We start from the raw sequence: 18,354 nt of genomic DNA, 5'->3' as shown, positions 1-18,354 counted from the left end.
CTTGTAAACATATTTTCAAGTTACCCAGCCATGCGGGCTCATAAGGAGGACTTCCATTATAATAGATGGCATTGTTTTTAATTAAGAAAAAAAGTTTTGTTGCGACTGCAGACATCCTAATTATTGTAAAATATAGGAGGATCCTTTAAAGCAAGCCCACTACAAGATCTATGGGAATTTTATATGTCAAGTATCATTAAATAGGCATGGTCATGCTAGTTTTGTATTTTTTGTGATCCTAATTAAGGACATAAAACCACTATTCTTTGCACTTAGCTGTTGGACCTTTTCTTAAAGTCTTCATTAGGTACAAATGTGTTTCCTTCATAGCCTAGTTTTTTCCTTATACTTCAAAATCATAGTGTCTCGAAACTAACTTTTCATTAGAGAAGGATTTTTGGGCTTTGTAAAAAATGAAGAAAAAGTCCAAAATCAATGAAATGACACACGCACACATAAGTGTGTGTGTATATACATGTACGTGTGCATACACATGTTTATATGTATGCATGTATGTGTGAGCTTGCACATGTGCGTACTCACACAAGTATGTATTTGTACACATTCACACACACATATGTGTGTGTATACATATATTGTGTACGTGCGCGCACATGTGTGTGTGTAATATATTTTTGGGACTTTCTTTTGATGGATGTTCTTAAGTATAAGGGAGTAATGGGGAATAAAAGAAGATGACCATAATGATTACCATAGTTTAGATCATAGTTGTGTCAATGATGACTTCCATGTTATCGAAGGTTTTTTAGAGAGAATTTATAGGCTCATACGAGTGCGATGCCTTATTCATGTATTTGTTGTATTTCAATTCTAAAAAAATGCTAGTATTGGGCCATTGTTAACTCTGTAATAAAAGCACTACTTTTGATATTTATAAAGAGAATTGAGTCATGATGAACCTTGTGTCATGTGTCATGTCCATGATTTTATTCATTGATATTGTTGCTTTTGTTCCTTTGACAATTGACATGAATTTGAACATGAAATAGATGCAAAACTATCAATAATTTGCTAGTCATTATAGAGCTAGTTGTATCAAGCCTACTATCATGATCCACATTAACTGCTTTATGGACAAACTCCGTTTTAATGATTGCTAGCAAAGCTATGTAGTACGAAGCTCCAGCAGTCACTATTATGGGAAGTGATCATCATCCTAGTTGTACCTTAGAGCGCATGTCACGATTTTTGTGGAAGGGTGTGAGGTTGGAGAGATCATTTGTAAAAGGTCTATTACAAAGTAGGAGGCCCTATAATGATGGCTAAAATTGTTGATGTTGGCAATGTACTCGGACGAGAAGCGTCTCTTATCAAAACCCTCCATAGCTGAGGAACAATGGCAGCTTAGGTTGTGGGTGTTTGTGCGCCGGAGCGGCTCCTCGCATGCAAATCCGGACGGATGACTCGCTGCAGCTTGGCAGCGTAGGCCACGGGGAGATGTGTGCCGCTTGTCGTTCGCAAAAGCTAGAGTTGTAATGACCCTCATAGGTGACGTGGAAGAGCTGGCTGTCGGGTGACCGCCCGCGTGCTAGAATGCCCCCGCAAGTGCTATAAAAGCGTTGGAAACTGCAGTTGTGAGGGCACTTCAAATTCCCCTCTTGCTATTTCTTAATGGATCTGCCTTCACTGCCCATGACCGCATGATAAGCCTTGTCCACAGTAAAGATCGCAGAATGGCCAGCGCCGAGCAGCTTGTGCTTGAACTCATCATCCCCGAACAACGCGAGAATGCTCTCCTCGACCTTTCTAAGGTTCGCTCTCTGTTGCATCATGGCAGTATGGTTTGGATTTTCTGATTTATCCGTGCCCACAACTTTGACGCTGCGTGCTTTCACTGCATCATAAGTACTTGATTTGGGTCTTTGCTGTAACAATTCTTGTTTGTAGCTGCAAAGAATCGTTCCTAAGTTCTCTCTTGGCATTGTTTCGTACATCTCGTACCACGACTTAAGGAAGGGAGGCTGTCCCAAGGTGCCCATTTTCGGATGCCCTTGGTGTGTCATAGGATATCGGTAAAAAAGTGGAAACAATAGAGGGAGGTAGTTTGAAAGGGGAGCGTTGGCTGACGATGCTGAAGCTGCAACAGACTAGGCCATTGTTGGGTGCTGATCATGTTGGTGGGATATAACAGTAGCTAGTTTCGGCTATGTGTGATGGAATGCTCGTTTGTCAAAGACAAATGAAATACTAGTCTTCACAAGCAGTTATAGCTTGAATGAAGAGAATGATGCCCGCTTTTTGATTAGCCTGTTGTGTCCTTGGCTTGATAGTGTTCTCAACGTGAAAAACTTGGCTAAACCTGTAGTGATGGTCGATTCCCGCTCTTGAGGGCTGGCGGCAACTTGTGATTAATTCAGTATTAATTTGCTTCAAGTGCTGGTTAGGCTCAAGCAAACCAGGCAACACTCTATGAGGAACCTTTACTTTTTGGAACAGTTGGCAATTATGTACATACAAATGCACATGGATCCGAAGATGCGACCAAAAACTCTTTTTTTGGGACTCTTTGACCTTCTTAATGTATGCCAAATAGGCTGCGTGTAACTCAGATGATAAATGACACTAAGTTTGCCTTTGTAGAACAACCACCTGTTACGTATGGTATAATTATTGGGCTGGTCATCTAGCATCATTCCACACCAAAATTGCTTGAACTTTGCAAAGTATAATTATTGGGCTGGTCATCTAGCATCATTCCACACCAAAATTGCTTGAACTTTGCAAAGTTGTGGTGCTTGCTTCCATGTTTGGGAGAGTGGACCTCGAACAATTGAAACCATAGGCACCATGTTCTTTTTGCTAAAAGCATTGGCAACCTAATTATCCACTCCTAGGATGTACTCAATCATCAATCGGAACTATTGGAACATATGACTCCATCTTACACATTGGTATGACTACTAACAGAGTAGCATTCCTAATGATCAGTCCTACAAGGAATCTTGTTCAAAAAAGAAATACTTACAAGTCTTAGTTCTTTATTGCATATTGAAGGTATGGTCTTGGCTGGAATTAACTTGTGTCCTTGAATACGATTGGATGGCATTTGTACTCTAGTATTGCATTGATGGACCACTCATTGGTGCCTGTCCTCACATCAAAGGGTGATCCCACCATATAGGGCCAAGCATGAGGTTGTAACCGCGTGTGTTGATTGATCAAGGGGTTTAAGAAATTTGGGAGTGAAATTGATGGGCAATCTCTTTTTCCTCACGCCTTGTAAGATCTTTACGATGGAATGGTTATCTTAGCCAAGTCGTTGATAATCTTGTTGTAGGCCTGAAAGATTTATATGAGCATTTGCCTTTGTAGGCACATCCCACTTGATGATGTTTTTGACCTTTGCAGGGTCCAATTTGATATCAGACGATCAGTAGTATATTTAGGCTATCTTAAATGGTGCGTTGCCCTATCAGCTAGATTTAGATTTAGATGCTCGTTGGGGAGAGACTAAAATGAAAATGTTTAGACTTCACAAGCAGTTGTAGCTTGAATGAAGAGATTTTGGACTACCTTTTGATTAGCCTTCTCCTTTAGTGCTAGCCTTCATCATGGCTGAGTCTGCCCTTCACCTCCGGAGTGCCGACAGAAACTCAGTACGAAGACTTTGTATAAATGGATGCTCAAGTATGTGTGGGTGTGTGGATTTGTATGTGTGAGAGCATATTTTTATACTATGGTCTACACCCACTGTTGGGCGCTGATGACGTCAGTGGGGATGTCATAGTAGCTAGTCCCTGCTATGCATGATGGAGTTTATGGTTGTCAACCTTGTGAGTGACTATCATGAGATTGAAACTGCACTATGTTGTGTTTTTAGAGGATGAGTTTGGGAATGTTCCTGGATTCATCTAGGTATATATTTAGGCTATAGTTTGCGTTGAGATACATTTGGTTGTGGTTGGGAAGCTTTAGGACTTGTTTGAGATTATGCCCATGTTGACTCTTGAGTGAGATCCTTGAAACATGTGCGCTCCATTGAGCCATCCCACGTTTAAGGTTGGGGAACCGACATTGTGCTATCGGAGGTAATCTAGACTTCTTGATGGAGGTAATCTAGACTTCTTGATGAAGAGGATCGATGCTACACCTAGAGAAATGTTCAATCTGATAATCCGGCTTTGAGGGACTCGTTTAGATCTATATTTGAAACTCCTTCCAAGGATTGGTGCTGTGTTTGGAAGATTGCTTGATTTGATGAAATATTCTTTTAGATCTACCTTGGAAAGCGTATGGGCTCAATGCGTATGGGATCCATTGAGCCATTCCAAGATGTAGTCAGCTCAAGGCATTTTGAACCAACTTTGCCCTATCAACGTGTTGAGCACATGGTAGTCCACTCACATCTTGGAGGCGTTCTTCTTTATAAGAGGATTGGTGCTGTGTTTGGAGAATTCTTGGGTTTGATAAAGTTGCTCTAAGAAACTCCTCCAAATGTCGTTTGAATTGCTGAGCCAATATGGATGCTCACTAGGCGGCAAAGATCTATGAAGAAGTTCTAGCATGTAGTTGGAGGGTGGTAAGAATAAGGCAAACTCTGCGTTAGGAACAACTCTTTGTATTTTGCAGGAATGCCTGATTTATTGCAATATCATTGACACGGAGCAAAACCACTTACTCCCTCCCACTTCAGCTGTATGGCTGAAATAAGGCTTTGGGAACTGCATTTGTGAGCCACATGATAAGCTTTGGGCTGGTCCCTAGGATCATAAAATAATCAAGAAAAGCCAAGAGAAGCACACACGTGCCAAGAAAAGCAAAAAAGCAATCCTGCTGACCCATGTTCCCACAAGTAGATGATGTGAAGCGCATGCATCAAGTTTGGACCCACGTGGTACTTACACTTTTAGCACATGGGCTGCTAGACTTAACATAATCCAATAAACTGAAAGGGACAAAACTATGAGTCAAAAGGCAAGTAAATTCGCTAAGGTCTGTGCAGCCAAACAGGCTGGCAAATGGGCTGTGTATCGTGAGGGTGTGGCCCTCATCAAGGAGTTTAGGTTAAAACCAAAAGACTTCAGTCTTAAACTGATGTATGGCCGTTTCAAACTACAGTGCAGGTACCTTATAATGACTCGGAGTTGCTTCCTTGTGCCCTCTCTAAGCGGATGTATTAGCTGGTTTTTTTGCTGTCCCATAGGCCTGTTAGTCTCCCGTGGACATTAATAGACTTCTTTCTCTGTATTTTTTGCTCGTCGCTTTGGCATGTTAATGTTAATAAAATCTCTCTCTCTCTCTCTCTCTCTCACCCCACCCCCTTCCCCCTTTCGTCTTCTTTTGCCTTATCATCAGTTTGAGATGGGCATGTTCTAGGATTTTCAAGGTACATATTGTTGTGAACTCAGTAATTGGTCTTTTTTGGCAGAAACGGGAATTGTTTCAGGATCTTGCTCCAATGTTGTGGCACTCTTGTGGAACAATTGCAGCACTATTACAGGTGATAATCTGCAGAACATGTCATATGTTCTTTCTCTCGTCTACGAAATGAGAAAAACTCATTGTAGTAAGGACTTTGGAAGCTAGAAGCAGGAGGTTGATAACATGTTTATAGTATTTCTCTATATTCAGTTCATAACGGAATGGAGGATTATAGCAGTTTGACCAGCCAGGTGCTCAGCCCATTTGTAGGTTAGTCTGCCCCGGGGAAACTTCTTGCACTATTTAAAGTGGGCTTCCTGAGAACAAAGATTATCAGTTGCCTTAAGCTGTGATCCACCCCCTTTTTGGTGTTGTAAGTAGGTATCATGGCTGGCGACTGTGCATTGTAACACATGTATTGCATTTTTATTGAAGGCAGTAACCGCTCTCTTGTGCATATTGTGTTTGCAATGTGATTTCTACTTACATTATGCTTGGTGTTAGAGTGGTTTTGCAGAACTAATGTAGAGATTTCGCGAGGAGCAAAACAGTCCTTATCTTTATGTGCTTGCTACTCACTGATGTCTTTATATGTGATATATCTTGGTAATAATGGTGCTAAAATGGCAAGCCCTCTTATCTCAATTCTGTCCAAGACATAGGTTTTATTGGAAGGGATAGGCTGTTTTTTAAAGCAGATCTACGATCACCTCAAGGCTTCTTCAAGCCTTTTTTTGTGCTACTCTCATTGGAAGGCTATTGTGCATCTAGTGGGGATATGCTTGTTAGAAATAGAGGCCTAATTGCTTGAACCTCTAACGCAGTGGATAGATCTAGGAAACTCTTTCAAAGCACTTATAGATGCACACACAACCTGAGACCTCACTCAGAGAAATACAGTGGAGAGTTCATATGCTTTATTTATCCACAAACGTGGGGAAATCTGCTCACAAGATAGCTGAAGACTTCCAGCAAAGGTGCTGGGTGAAAACAGCAATGACAAATGATTGCATTGTTGAGATCTTAGAGATATCAAAATGCTCTACACACTCCTCAGTGCATGATGCCTGCTGAAAGGCTTCACTGTTGCTGCAGGAGTGTGCCAGGACCCTCTCTTTATATATTGGAGGAGGAGGGGCTAGAGCCCCTAACAAAATAGCTCACCTAATAGGCAAATTGCCAGATTGGGTATTTGTTGGAAGGTGTGGAAGCAAGTACACAGTGTCTTAAAGCTGGAGACTCATAGTGGATAAGCTTGGATTGAGTAAAGTGATTATAATGTGTCATATCCACAAGATACATAATACACCCACAAAATTGCTCTGGGGAAAAAACCTCCACTAATTGGAGTAAAGAGTCCCCGGCTATGTTCGTGCATGATCACCCGATACTCCCGTAACATAGATGCCTACAACCCCCCTGGAGTGATGTGGGGATCAAGTACAAGGTAAGAACGTGACATCAATTATCAAAAGGAAGTAAGTTTAAAAGCTTGAAAAAGCCTTTAAACTTTTCACCTTGGTGAATATATCTGCCAGATTATCATTTGTAGGCACATAGATCATGCTGATCTCTCTAGCAGGCAATCTCTCCTTGACGTCTGTACTTTGACCGAATTCACCCCCTCTAGTCCACCACCAACTGTAATGATTGAAACAAAAGGAAGTATTCGCAAAAAACAGTATCTCATGACTCTTTTTTGGTTCTTCGCAATAGCCATGCAGCTCTTGTTTTCGCACAAGATCTCCATTGCACCCTCCTGAAGAACATCCATATCCTTCAAAATCCATGCCATAGATGTGCTTTTTTGCATTTGTTTTGGAAACTATATAGGCTTTCAAAATTCAGACCTTCCCTAACTCTTCTCTCCACACATGCATTTCACTTGTAATTGTTCTCGAGATCAAGCCCCAAATATTTATTGGTTGTGACTGCTTCAAGGGTTTCCCCTTCAAGTGTAAGAACGTTTGCTAGTTCTAGTTCTGTGTTCCGATTACATGACCTTTGGCTTTGCAATATTGACTCTCATCCCTGATTGTTGGCCAATTTTTCCTAATGTATCGAGGTGTGTTTGCATGTCCATGACCCTTGGCTTTGCAATATAGACTCTCATGCTAGATTGTTGGCAAAATTTGCTTAATGCATCTAGGTGTGTTTGCATGCCCTTTTTGTCCTTTGCTCCTTTGCAAAGAGTATTACATCATCAAACATTTTGCATAAATGAGTAGGAGTAGGGCATATCCGGCTAGCTTTACTCCCTCTCCATTGTATGCTCTGATCCAATCTTCTATGAACAAGCTGAGGGCATTGATGATAAGGGGTGGACCCCATGTCACAACTTATGATTATCTTTTACTTAGAGTTTGATCCATCAACGAGGGGCTTGGCCAATTCCGCGAGGACCTTCTCATACAATCTGAACATGGATTCTGTGAATTCTTCAGGTATCTGCAGCTGTTCGCTTAGTTTTTTGCAGGGTACCGTGTCAAAGGCTTTCTTGAAGTCTATGAAACAGCAGTAAATTGCTTTCCTCTGGTTCTTAACCCCCTCTATTGCAGCTTGTAGTGTGACTAGGTGGTTTATTGTTGAGTACTGGGGCCCGAAACCTGCTGGAGATGGTGCTCCGGATTTCTGCTTGAGTATAGCACTGTAGAGTTTTGCCATTGAACTGCTTACCATGATTGTTCAATGATTTCTTGCTGTCCTATTGTCTCTTCTTTTTGTGATTCGGTACGATTCTATTCAGTTGCCAATCCATGGGGAATCCCTCTTCTAAAGCCCTATTTATTAGCATGGTTAGCATCATGTTTGTCTTGTCTCCTCCCCATTTCAGCATCTTTGTTACTTGCCCTTTGGAATCTGGGGCATTCTCATTTTCTAATTTCTTCAGCCCCCTCTCCACATCTTTTTCTGTGATAAATCCAGCTGTGGCTTTGATGGAGAATGTTGCTTGGCTTGTTCTTCTCCTTCTCTCTCATAGAGGGCGTTGCCCCCTGTGATTTGTTTCCATGTAGCTTTTGGAAAAAAAAATCCTGGGATTTCTTTTAAGCTTTTCAAAATGCTTGAGCTGTTTCTCTCTTAAGTACTTTCTCTTCTTTCTTCTTACTAGCTGCTTTGTATGCCCTTTCCCTTTCCTCTTTTCCTGCTGTGTTGGCTGTTTTCGATGCTTTGTTTGCTGTTTTGCATTCTTCATCGTACCAATTGTTGCAAAGTCATGCCATTGTTTCTTCCTTTGCTCTTTGGAAAGCATTTGTGGCTATTTTCTGCATGCATTTGTTCATCCCCTTGCAATCCTGTGCTGGGATGTTATTTTTTCTATTTCCTACTTGTATAAGTGAGTCTTTTTGTAGTCCATCCTTAAATGTGGGGGTGATGTGGATTTCTGTTCATTTAGAGCTAGTCGTGTTCCCTGGATCCCGAGAGACATGGCCCCCCACGTTTCTTCATCATCCTGAGGTACTTTATAATATGTCTTGCGAAGGGGCTTATTATCGTGTAGTCAATCACACTTGATCGGTGTGGTGTCTTGCCTTGTATCCTCCTCTGTCATTGCTGCCATTGCATGTTTGAAGTCCAAAACAGCCACATAGGGTGACTAACTGTTTTCCCACAAGGGTGTCTCTCCTGCATCTTCCTGCATCTTTGATGTCCCCTCTTCCTTTCTTCACTGTCCTTCTCTATCTCTTCCATCCATAGTGGTCTTTTCCTTCTACCGTTTGATAGCATGCCTTGATCCTGTTGATGCATTGAAATCTCCAGCTAGAATGATTGTGCTGTCTTTTCAGTACCTGGCCAAATCCTCTCCCAAGTGTATGAAGGGGTCATCTCGTGATATGTGCCATTGTTTTTGTATATTGGAGATTACAGAGGCGCAAAATAGCAAAACTTCCATGCCTGTATTTTCCTTTTGTGCTGCAATTTCTAGCCACATATATTGTTTAATTGGGTCTGTTTTTATTACCTTAACTGAGTTCCCCCTGAACCCTCTTCCTACTATGCATTTTTTTGTGTTCCACATTGATTGTTTTGAGAAGCCCTGCATTTCAGGGATCTCATTGCGTTCATAATCACATGCTTCCAACACTATGAACAGATCGGTTTTTGCAATCTCTTCTTCTATTGCTAGGGCCTTCTCTAAAGACCAGCCATCCACATCCCATATTCTGATCGTGAGGGTCTCGAGTCCCTATGCATGGATAGGTATTGACTTATTTGAATCCAGGATTGCCTTTGGTTGACAAGTTGATAGGAAATTTCTGGTCAGATCAAGCAACCAGGCCCCAATTTGCCCACATGGATAGGCCCCAAACAGGTTACAGGAGTGGTCCTTAATTCTTGGTCAATAATATGCTATGCACCGGTTCTATTTTATATGTTACTTCAATCTTGGAGTTAGTATTGCTGAGTCATGTTTTGATCCCTTTCCTAGCATCAAAAGCCTCTAATGTGAATTCTCTCGCTCTGTCAATATTGATTACAGATTCTTTTTTCTCTTGCCAAGGTAAGCTATTTTGTTGGGTTGTACCAGCAAGTGATTGGCATAATTCTGCTTCGATTTTGAAGCCAGGGTCTTGAGTGCAATTTTATGCATGGTTTCTTAAAGGCTAACAGATTTCGTAGTTAGAGGCTGAGCATGCGGATTCAGCATTAGCATATGTAGAAAAGAGTGCTTTTGTGGGTGGGGATAGGTCAAGGGCAATCCAAAGGCAGCTGTTTGTACATTTGCAAAAATTCACAATTTGTTGAACCTCGTGGAGCATGGTTTTCATTTGTGAGTTTTTTAGCAATGTGAGTTGTAAATATACAAGGTAAGCTATTTTGTTGGGTTGTACTAGCAAGTGATTGGCATAATTCTGCTTTGATTTTGAAGTCAGGGTCTTGAGTGCAATTTTATGCATGGTTTCTTAAAGGCTAACAGATTTCGTAGTTAGAGGCTGAGCATGCGGATTCAGCATTAGCATATGTAGAAAAGAGTGCTTTTATGGGTGGGGGATAGGTCAAGGGCAATCCAAAGGCAGCTGTTTGTACATTTGCAAAAATTCACAATTTGTCGAACCTCGTGGAGCATGGTTTTCATTTGTGAGTTTTTTGCAATGTGAGTTGTAAATATACAATTCTCTTTACTCATGTGATGCAGGAAATCGTATCAATTTATCCAATGTTGTCACCACCGACGCTTACTGCAGGTGCATCCAATCGTGTTTGCAACGCCTTAGCACTTTTGCAAGTAAGTTGTCAGGTTTACTACAACATCCAGGTTGCTCTTTGGTATCTCTTGACATATCTTAATAGCAACAATATCCTTTTGGGGGAAAACTTATGCTTGAAAAATATTCTTTTGACAATGTGCAGTGTGTAGCTTCTCATTCTGAAACAAGAGCTTTTTTCCTTAATGGTAAGTGGACACCATGTTTCATTAAACTCGCATTTGAATTGTTGAACTTCAAAGTATTGTAGCTCTGCGGCGCCCCCTCCCCGCCCCCTCCCCCCCCCCCCCGGAAGAAAAGAACTGTCTATCAGAAGACTTTGAAAAACGATACAGACCAGCAATCCTTGGGCACTTGACCAATGAGAAAAACAGCTGGCTGTTATGCAGCCTGCTTCTCAGGATCCTAGCTCCACTGCCTAGTGTATCCTGGAAACAGGTGGTTGTTACCAGGGTTGAGGGGTAGACAGCCACAGATTCCTGGATCCGTGAAGAAATAAAGGGTGGCTGCAGGCCATGCCTCGCACAAATGCTGCCACCTTTTGATGGTCCTCCTAGACCCCCCGTACCTTGTTCCCAGTTGGTTCACAGGGTATAGATGATATTGTGCCAAATGTTAACGAGGGTGGCTGCAGGCTAAGTCTGCTGCCCACTAAATTGCAGCATGCTACCCAGATATTCCCTGACCTGGAGCCATCTGGAACAACTGACTTGCTTCCAACTGGCACGTGGCTGATGGCATGTCATCTGTTGCCTGTTCTACATGGGCCATGGCTGATCCGCAATGTAGGTGCACTTTCCAATGGATACCTTCTTCACCTATGCTATCTGCAGATGGGGGTCCTACAAGTGAGCAACTAACCTATGGTGAAGGATAACAGAGGGGGGAGCATTGACTTCTAACACAAGCCTCTTCTAAAGGAATATACTGCACTAGCCTCCCATTGAAGTGACCGAGCAAGGGCAATGCACAAACATAGGGCATGTTAGGTTGCCTGACTTGATGGCTTGGTGTGTCTTGTGTTGGAATAGCACTCGCTTTTAGCTTCTTGTTGGTTTTCTTGTTATCTCCATGTGTCATGGATGACTTCTCATTTGGTGGTACATCAAGTGAATGGTTCGAACTCAGTAGCACATAAAGTAGGGGTCTTTTGTGAAGACCATAATACTTCCAAGGTGGCTTGGGTTCATGCTGAGACATTTGTAGGAAGGCCATAGCCTAACTTGAAAGATGGGCGTTGCTTCACTGCCTTGAGCTCCCTGCTCAGCACAATTGCACTTCAGAGTTGTTCGTTCAATGGCATCATCAAGAGACAAAGATGTTGGTAATTTCAAGGAGCAACTGCAATTCTCAAAGGTTATCTTCCTTGGCGCACAGTTTACAGCAAACAAGGCACTGTTGCCATGCCATTGAGATCTATGATGTTTAGAAAGCAGAAGTTAAAATACAATCCGCCAAAAATTGTTAAAGGAAAGTTAGGGAGAGTGCTAGGCTGGTACAGTACATCCTGTCTATATGTAGAGCACTAGGAGTATTATAAGGATGAAGAGTTGTGTGCAGGCTGAGTACACAGAAAAGGAAGAAAGAACATACCAGATGTTAGAAATAAACCTATACAAAGGGTTTACCGCAGGGGAAGACTTAAGACCTAGATCCTTGAGCCCGTGTGGTCCTCACTGACCTTCTGTACACTTAGTCACCGTGTGCCAATCCACACCTTGCTGCCCTGGATGTCAGCCTAGGTGTGCTACCAAGCCCTTTGTCTGCAGCTCTTCAGCCTGCTTTAGAGTTCCTGGAGTAGGCCCTAAGGAACCCCCTCAATATAGCTGACTGAGTAGGGGGATTTGGGCCGACCCAAACAAATCCCTACCACCTGACTTCTTGGTCTGCAAATACCACCCTGGTGGGGACACTGGCTGGCCCTGCCTGGCCACATGTAAGGCTGCGACTGGCCCTAGGCAGGCCCGCCCATACCCGACCCTGCCCATACCTGACCTATTTCTGGCCTATTTGCTGGCCCAAAACTGCCCCCAAACAGCTGCTTCTGCTGTCCCTGCTGTTCCGCCTCCTCTCAGGCTACTTCCAGCCCACAAACCCTCTGCACATACCTGTCTGTACTGCTGGACCATCCATCCTTACCAGTGCTGACATCATCGCTGATGTAATCGCTCTTTCTTTGCTGGATACCCTGCGCAATCTTGCTGCCTCCAGTCGCAGGCAGCCACGTGGCACATCCTCTGCCCACCATGGTGGCTCCAATTGTCAGGTACTTGACTCCTTTGTGCTGCCCACATGGCAGCCTGTTTGCTGCCCATGTGGCAGCCCGCCCTATGGTTCAACCCTCCGATGCACTCCTCGTTTGGGGGAGGTGACCACCCCTATTCCAAGTAGATTGACAATCTGCCTCCGCCAACCAAAATCGACATTCAGGACAATCCTTGTACACCTTGTTCGTTCAACTTGTTGAAGAATAAAAGAGCCTGTTAGAGCTGTCACATGCAAGGGTATATCATCAGATATCCAGGAAAGCATATATGTTGCAGAACCGAAAAATCAACATCAGCTATTTACCTGATCTATTTATGAATCAGCATCAGGTATTTACTTGATTCATTTATGAATGAATCCCCTTCACGTCTCAATCATGGATGCCTATAGTCAAGTATGACACATGGGCTATTGATACAATCTCATGGAAAGAAGTCTAAATTGCTGAATTGCAGACCAATGGGTATTTTTCCTGATCATTTTAGATTGAAGCGTCTCTCATTTTGGAGACTTCTCCTGCATGACTCTTATATTATCTAACTTACTATCTATGATGCAGTGGATGTGGCATTTACAGAGACTTCATAATTTTAACTTGTAGGGATTCAATTATGCAAAGACTGGATGATGGCGTAGAAAGATTGGACTGGACAGTGCGATTTGCAGGGTTTGGGTGTGTAATAGCGATGTGGAGAGGCTGCCATGATGTCACAATGAATTATTGTGATACACAATGCACGATTAGCAAAAAAAAGAGTGGGCCATTGACATTGCAAATATTGAATCAAGCTGGACTTGCACAGTGGGGACTTAAATGTCTTATAGGATCCAACTAGTACTTTCTAGATTTATGGGAATAATACATAAATAAAACAGGTAACATATTGAGGATAGTAGCGAGTGCTAAGGTCTTCGGCCATTCATGTGATGGTGTTATACGTTTAATACCAGAGAACTGCATGGATTGAATGGGCACCTTTGGCCCTGGTTGGCACCTGCCACATTTGTTTCAAGGTTGCATTGGTCATCATGTTGGCCTCTGCTGATCTCAGATGAGGTAACCAAAAGAAATTTGTTTCATGGGAGGCAGGTTGTTTTCTTTCTAGAACAGACAACCATAAGTGTCTTTGCTTCAACGGTGCTTCCTCTTCCAGTGTGAGTGATAGCAAGTATCAAAGGCTCCACATACAGGAATCCTGAAACCTGAGTTGGTCGAGCCACAGAGAAGCAACCAGAAAGACCCAACTAGCATGGAGAAAGTGAGTGGTTGAAAACATAAGCTCAGAGTAGCTGTGTGCAGTGGGCACAGAACTGTTTGTTATAACAATGGATGAACAGAAATTTACAGTTCAGCCTTCAGGATAACAGATAGCTGTACACTCTTGTACTATGAAGAGAGAGCACGATACGCGGACACAAAGCTGTGTCACCTCATGATGTGTTTAGAAAGCTAGTATCAGAGAATCTGGATGGGATTGTCAAACCACCCAAACTTCGCACATTAGTTATCTACCCATACCCTAGATTCTATACTTTTCCTTTGAAAATCTTACCACAAACTAAGCACTGTATTTCATCCCATGCTTTGCTGATGAATAAGAGTTTGTTGATGTGAGAATCTGATTTGCTTGTAAGACTTTGCTTCAATTGATAATTTTTAGAGTTTCGTGGCTAAATCAAACCTGATGAGAGTTTGTTTTCTGCTTTTGATGTAACAGCTCACATACCACTATACCTCTATCCATTCCTGAATACAGTGAGCAAAACAAGGCCTTTTGAGTATCTACGTCTCACTAGTCTTGGAGTCATTGGGGCACTTGTGAAGGTAATCTTCTAGTCTTTTTTACCTCTGTTGCTAGAAAGATGACAATTTCTTGTTCAATTTAGATGGTGCTAAGTCTACAGAGATGGGCAGGGGCATGTCTATTCATTTCCTGATGCTTTTCTTAGTTGATCTTGGAGGATGTAACATGGGAAAACTTCTATTGCTCTCTTAAATTACCTGCATTTTGAGGTGTCCTGCTTCAAATAGTGGGGAAAGTAGTGGCTTGAAATTTCCAGTTATTGATATCTCTATCCATCTTTAGGAGTTTAAGTGAAGGTTGAAGTCTCTCAATTGAGTGTGCCTGATCTAGGCAACATCTTTGTTTGACGATCTGAAAAAGTATTGATAGTTTCTGTGCAGGTAGACGACACTGATGTGATAAACTTTCTTTTATCCACTGAGATAATCCCACTCTGTCTTCGCACCATGGAGATGGGAAGTGAGCTTTCCAAGACTGTGAGTTTTATCTCTCTATTTTTCTTATATCGTTTTGTCTGGTACAGTGTTGATTTTACTCTAAGAGCATGCACCTTTACTAAGGAGTTTGGCTAACACCTGGCAGGTAGCAACATTTATTGTACAGAAGATTCTTCTCGATGATGTTGGGCTTGCATACATATGTGCAACAGCTGAAAGATTCTTCGCAGTGGGTGCAGTTTTAGGTAACATGGTTTCCATGCTTGCAGAGCAGCCTTCTGTGCGCCTCTTGAAACATATTATTCGCTGTTATCTTCGCCTCTCAGATAATCCAAGGTTTGTGAATTGTATTTATCTTCATTTGTATCTCTTTAAAGCCTGTACACATGGATGTCTACGTTTAAACTTTCTGTTCAGTCTTGGCAAGGCCAAACTACATCACGGACTTTTTTGCTTTTGATCACTTGGGGGTTTTCTGTCTATTTTGATGGAATCCACGGGATGTGCTCCTTGGACATGTATGAATGAGCTTTATAGAAAGCAATAAGAGAACATCAAATGCTGTAGGATAAATGGCCTGAAAACAGACACAAGGCACTGATGTTGCAACAAAACACCATTTGATATAGATAGGATGATACGTGTACTGTGACAGCTATCTATCTCTTCTTCAACTTCTTTAAACGATTAACTCGTGTTTTGCTTGCTTTATGTAGGGCCTGTGAAGCATTGAAGAACTGTCTTCCAGAGCTACTAAGGGATAATACTTTCAGCAACTGCTTGAGGGTATGTGTGCACTTCTGAACTGCTTTACCCTCGAATAACCGTATAGGAACAAGGGAAATTGAACGTTATTGTACAGATCTTTATGAAGCCAAACTGTCAGAGATGGTTTCTCTGCCTGGGAATGATAGAAACTGACTAGCAATTTGATGACACAGGAGGATCTGACAACCAGACGATGGCTTGCTCAATTACTTGTCAATGTAAATGGAGGGGGGCAAATGCATCCCTCCCAAAGGGTACCCACAGGCCTTCCTGGTGCTCCATTGTCTTCAATTGAGCAGATTCTGCCTGGCCAGCAAAACATGTAAGGGTGGTTTTTATTGTGAAGGTCAGTAAAAAAGTATTCGACAGGAAATACAATCAGAAACGGGTTTGTAAATCCGGTGGAGGTAACCCCATTTTGTCTTGGTGATTTCATAGACGTCTGTAATTTATCTGAGATTTGTTCGACAAACTCAGGATATGCTCGCTTGGGGGTTCATTTCTGTAATCCTGAATAAGAATTAACGGTTTATTAGCTGGTAGCCATTTGTTACCAGCTAAAAATATTTATTATGATACATGAGGGGGCTGCATCACTCTCCCCCCAAAGGGCAGGAAAACTGTCCTTTCAAGGATTAGGCAGTCTAAATGTGAAAGAATGTCTTGGAAGATTTACATACTGTGAGCTATGGTGCCGTTAAGGTGGGCACTACTGAATAATTTAGAGACTGATTACTGTATGGATGATTACATTTTGATCAATTGTACATTAGATTGTCTCATACACCCCTCTGCCCTTGGCTGCCAAAACTCTCTGCCCCTCTTTTTTTGGTTCTGTGTCTTTTAGAAAAGGGCCTTTTTCCCCCAAGTTTATGCTATGATTAAGAGGAAACAAAGTGGAGTTTTCGTTTGGTGTTTCCCTCGATTTATTTTGTGTAAAAGAGTGTGAAGCAATAAGTCTCTAGGTGGTTGCAACTCAAACAGACAGCAAGAATGCTTGGAGCTCTACCATGTTGTTTATTGATAGCGAATATAGGAGCAAATAGGTGATTGGAGCAAGAGTTGACAAAAGCAAGAAGAATTTTCTTGGGCATGGGGGTGGTTTGAGTGGGTGTAGGGGGGGCATGTGCATGTGGCTGAGTTTCGTTTGTGTAATTGCGCATATGAATGAGCGAGAGAGAGAGAGAGAGAGAGAGAGAGAGAGAGAGAGTTTATTAAAGTCTTCAGAAGAGAGAGAGAGAGTTTATTAAAGTCTTCAGAAGACCGATGGGTCTATGAGACTATGAGAATCCTGATATAAACAAACTGAGGGTGGAGCTACTAAACAAGCATCCACACCAATTTAGAAGTCAAAAAGCTAGTGCTATGTACTACATAGTCATGTTAGAGTGATCAACTACACAACATTAGTATCATCATCATCATCATCATTAGTAGTTCATCCAGGTGGATGAGACGGTGAGAGCATGTAGACGTCGATGGAGTGTTGTCGGTTGCTCAAGGGCATGGTCTTGTGTCGTCTCTTGGTCATAGCATTGTGCCTAACAAGGGCTACAGTGGCCCTTGTTAGTGGAGCCCCAACTCTGGACAGAGGGGGGATATTCCCAAGTGTAATTTGTGCGTCAATCCTCTGTCTGAGCTGTTGTGTCGTTGGCTTCAGATCTCGATCATGTCAGGGCCTCGTAGTATGGGGGTTTGCTTGCTTTGGTTGGAAGAATTCCGTGATGGAGCTTTGAGAAGGGTCTACCACGGAGGAGGTCTGCTCCTATCTCCATGATCGAAGTAGACGCTCGCGATGCCTGATTCCCTGATGGATGGAAGTTGCCAAGCATCTTTGTTTTGGATAAGAGAGAAATTGGGACAACACCCCTGCAATTGTCTCTGAAGAGACAGTAGAAGCGTCCTCGGATCGGGGTAGACCCTTTGCCCTACGACTCTCAATGCATAGTCTATGTGAAGAGCCTAGATGATCTCTTGGTCATACCCCAAAGCTTATAGGCGTCGGAGGAGGTGGGCTCTCGGACCTGTGCAAAGGCTTTGCGGAAATCCACAAATCAACAATATACCCTCTACTTCCGTGCACTCGTCTTTTCGATGATACACTTGAGTGTGAGAATGTGATCCATGGTCCCATGATCACGTGAGAATCCAACCTGTTCGACTTCTGCTCTAAGTCCCTTGCACTCTGTGAATCGATTGACCTCAGAATCAAGTACTAATGCATAAATCTTGGACATGACATGTTTGATCATAATGGTCATGTAGTTCTTTGGGCTCATGGGATCCCTGCCTTGTGAATGGGTGAGATAGTGTTGATAGTCCAGGTGCGTGGAAACTCCAAACAAACAGCTTCATTAAAGAGCTTTGTTAAGATTGGGGCTAGGAGATTAATCCCATATGCAATGAATTCAGTGCATAGGATCTTTCGCTCAGCCATTATGGAGTTTCATCATAGCATCCTTCACACCCCCCCTAAGTGAAAAGTGT

General features: G+C 42.5%; 1 protein-coding gene across 1 annotated transcript; it reads left to right on the top strand.

Annotated features, from left to right (window-relative positions):
- Window positions 1-1,497: 1,497 nt before the first annotated feature.
- On the top strand, window positions 1,498-16,599 carry LOC147879565 (uncharacterized). The gene is made up of 9 exons (XM_087371560.1): window positions 1,498-1,772; window positions 5,390-5,461; window positions 10,520-10,609; window positions 10,735-10,777; window positions 14,576-14,682; window positions 15,043-15,138; window positions 15,245-15,435; window positions 15,816-15,885; window positions 16,041-16,599. The coding sequence occupies exons 1-9, from the start codon at window positions 1,662-1,664 to the stop codon at window positions 16,191-16,193; spliced, it is 933 nt and encodes a 310-aa protein (XP_087227686.1). The 5' UTR covers window positions 1,498-1,661; the 3' UTR covers window positions 16,194-16,599.
- Window positions 16,600-18,354: the final 1,755 nt, after the last annotated feature.

Source organism: Dipteris shenzhenensis, chromosome 33, assembly GCF_047967505.1.
Source record: "Dipteris shenzhenensis isolate YYH24624 ecotype China chromosome 33, Dip_SZ_1.0, whole genome shotgun sequence".
Lineage (NCBI taxonomy): Eukaryota > Viridiplantae > Streptophyta > Polypodiopsida > Gleicheniales > Dipteridaceae > Dipteris > Dipteris shenzhenensis.
Note: the sequence above shows the minus strand (reverse complement) of the source record. Positions and strands in the feature narration are given on the sequence as shown.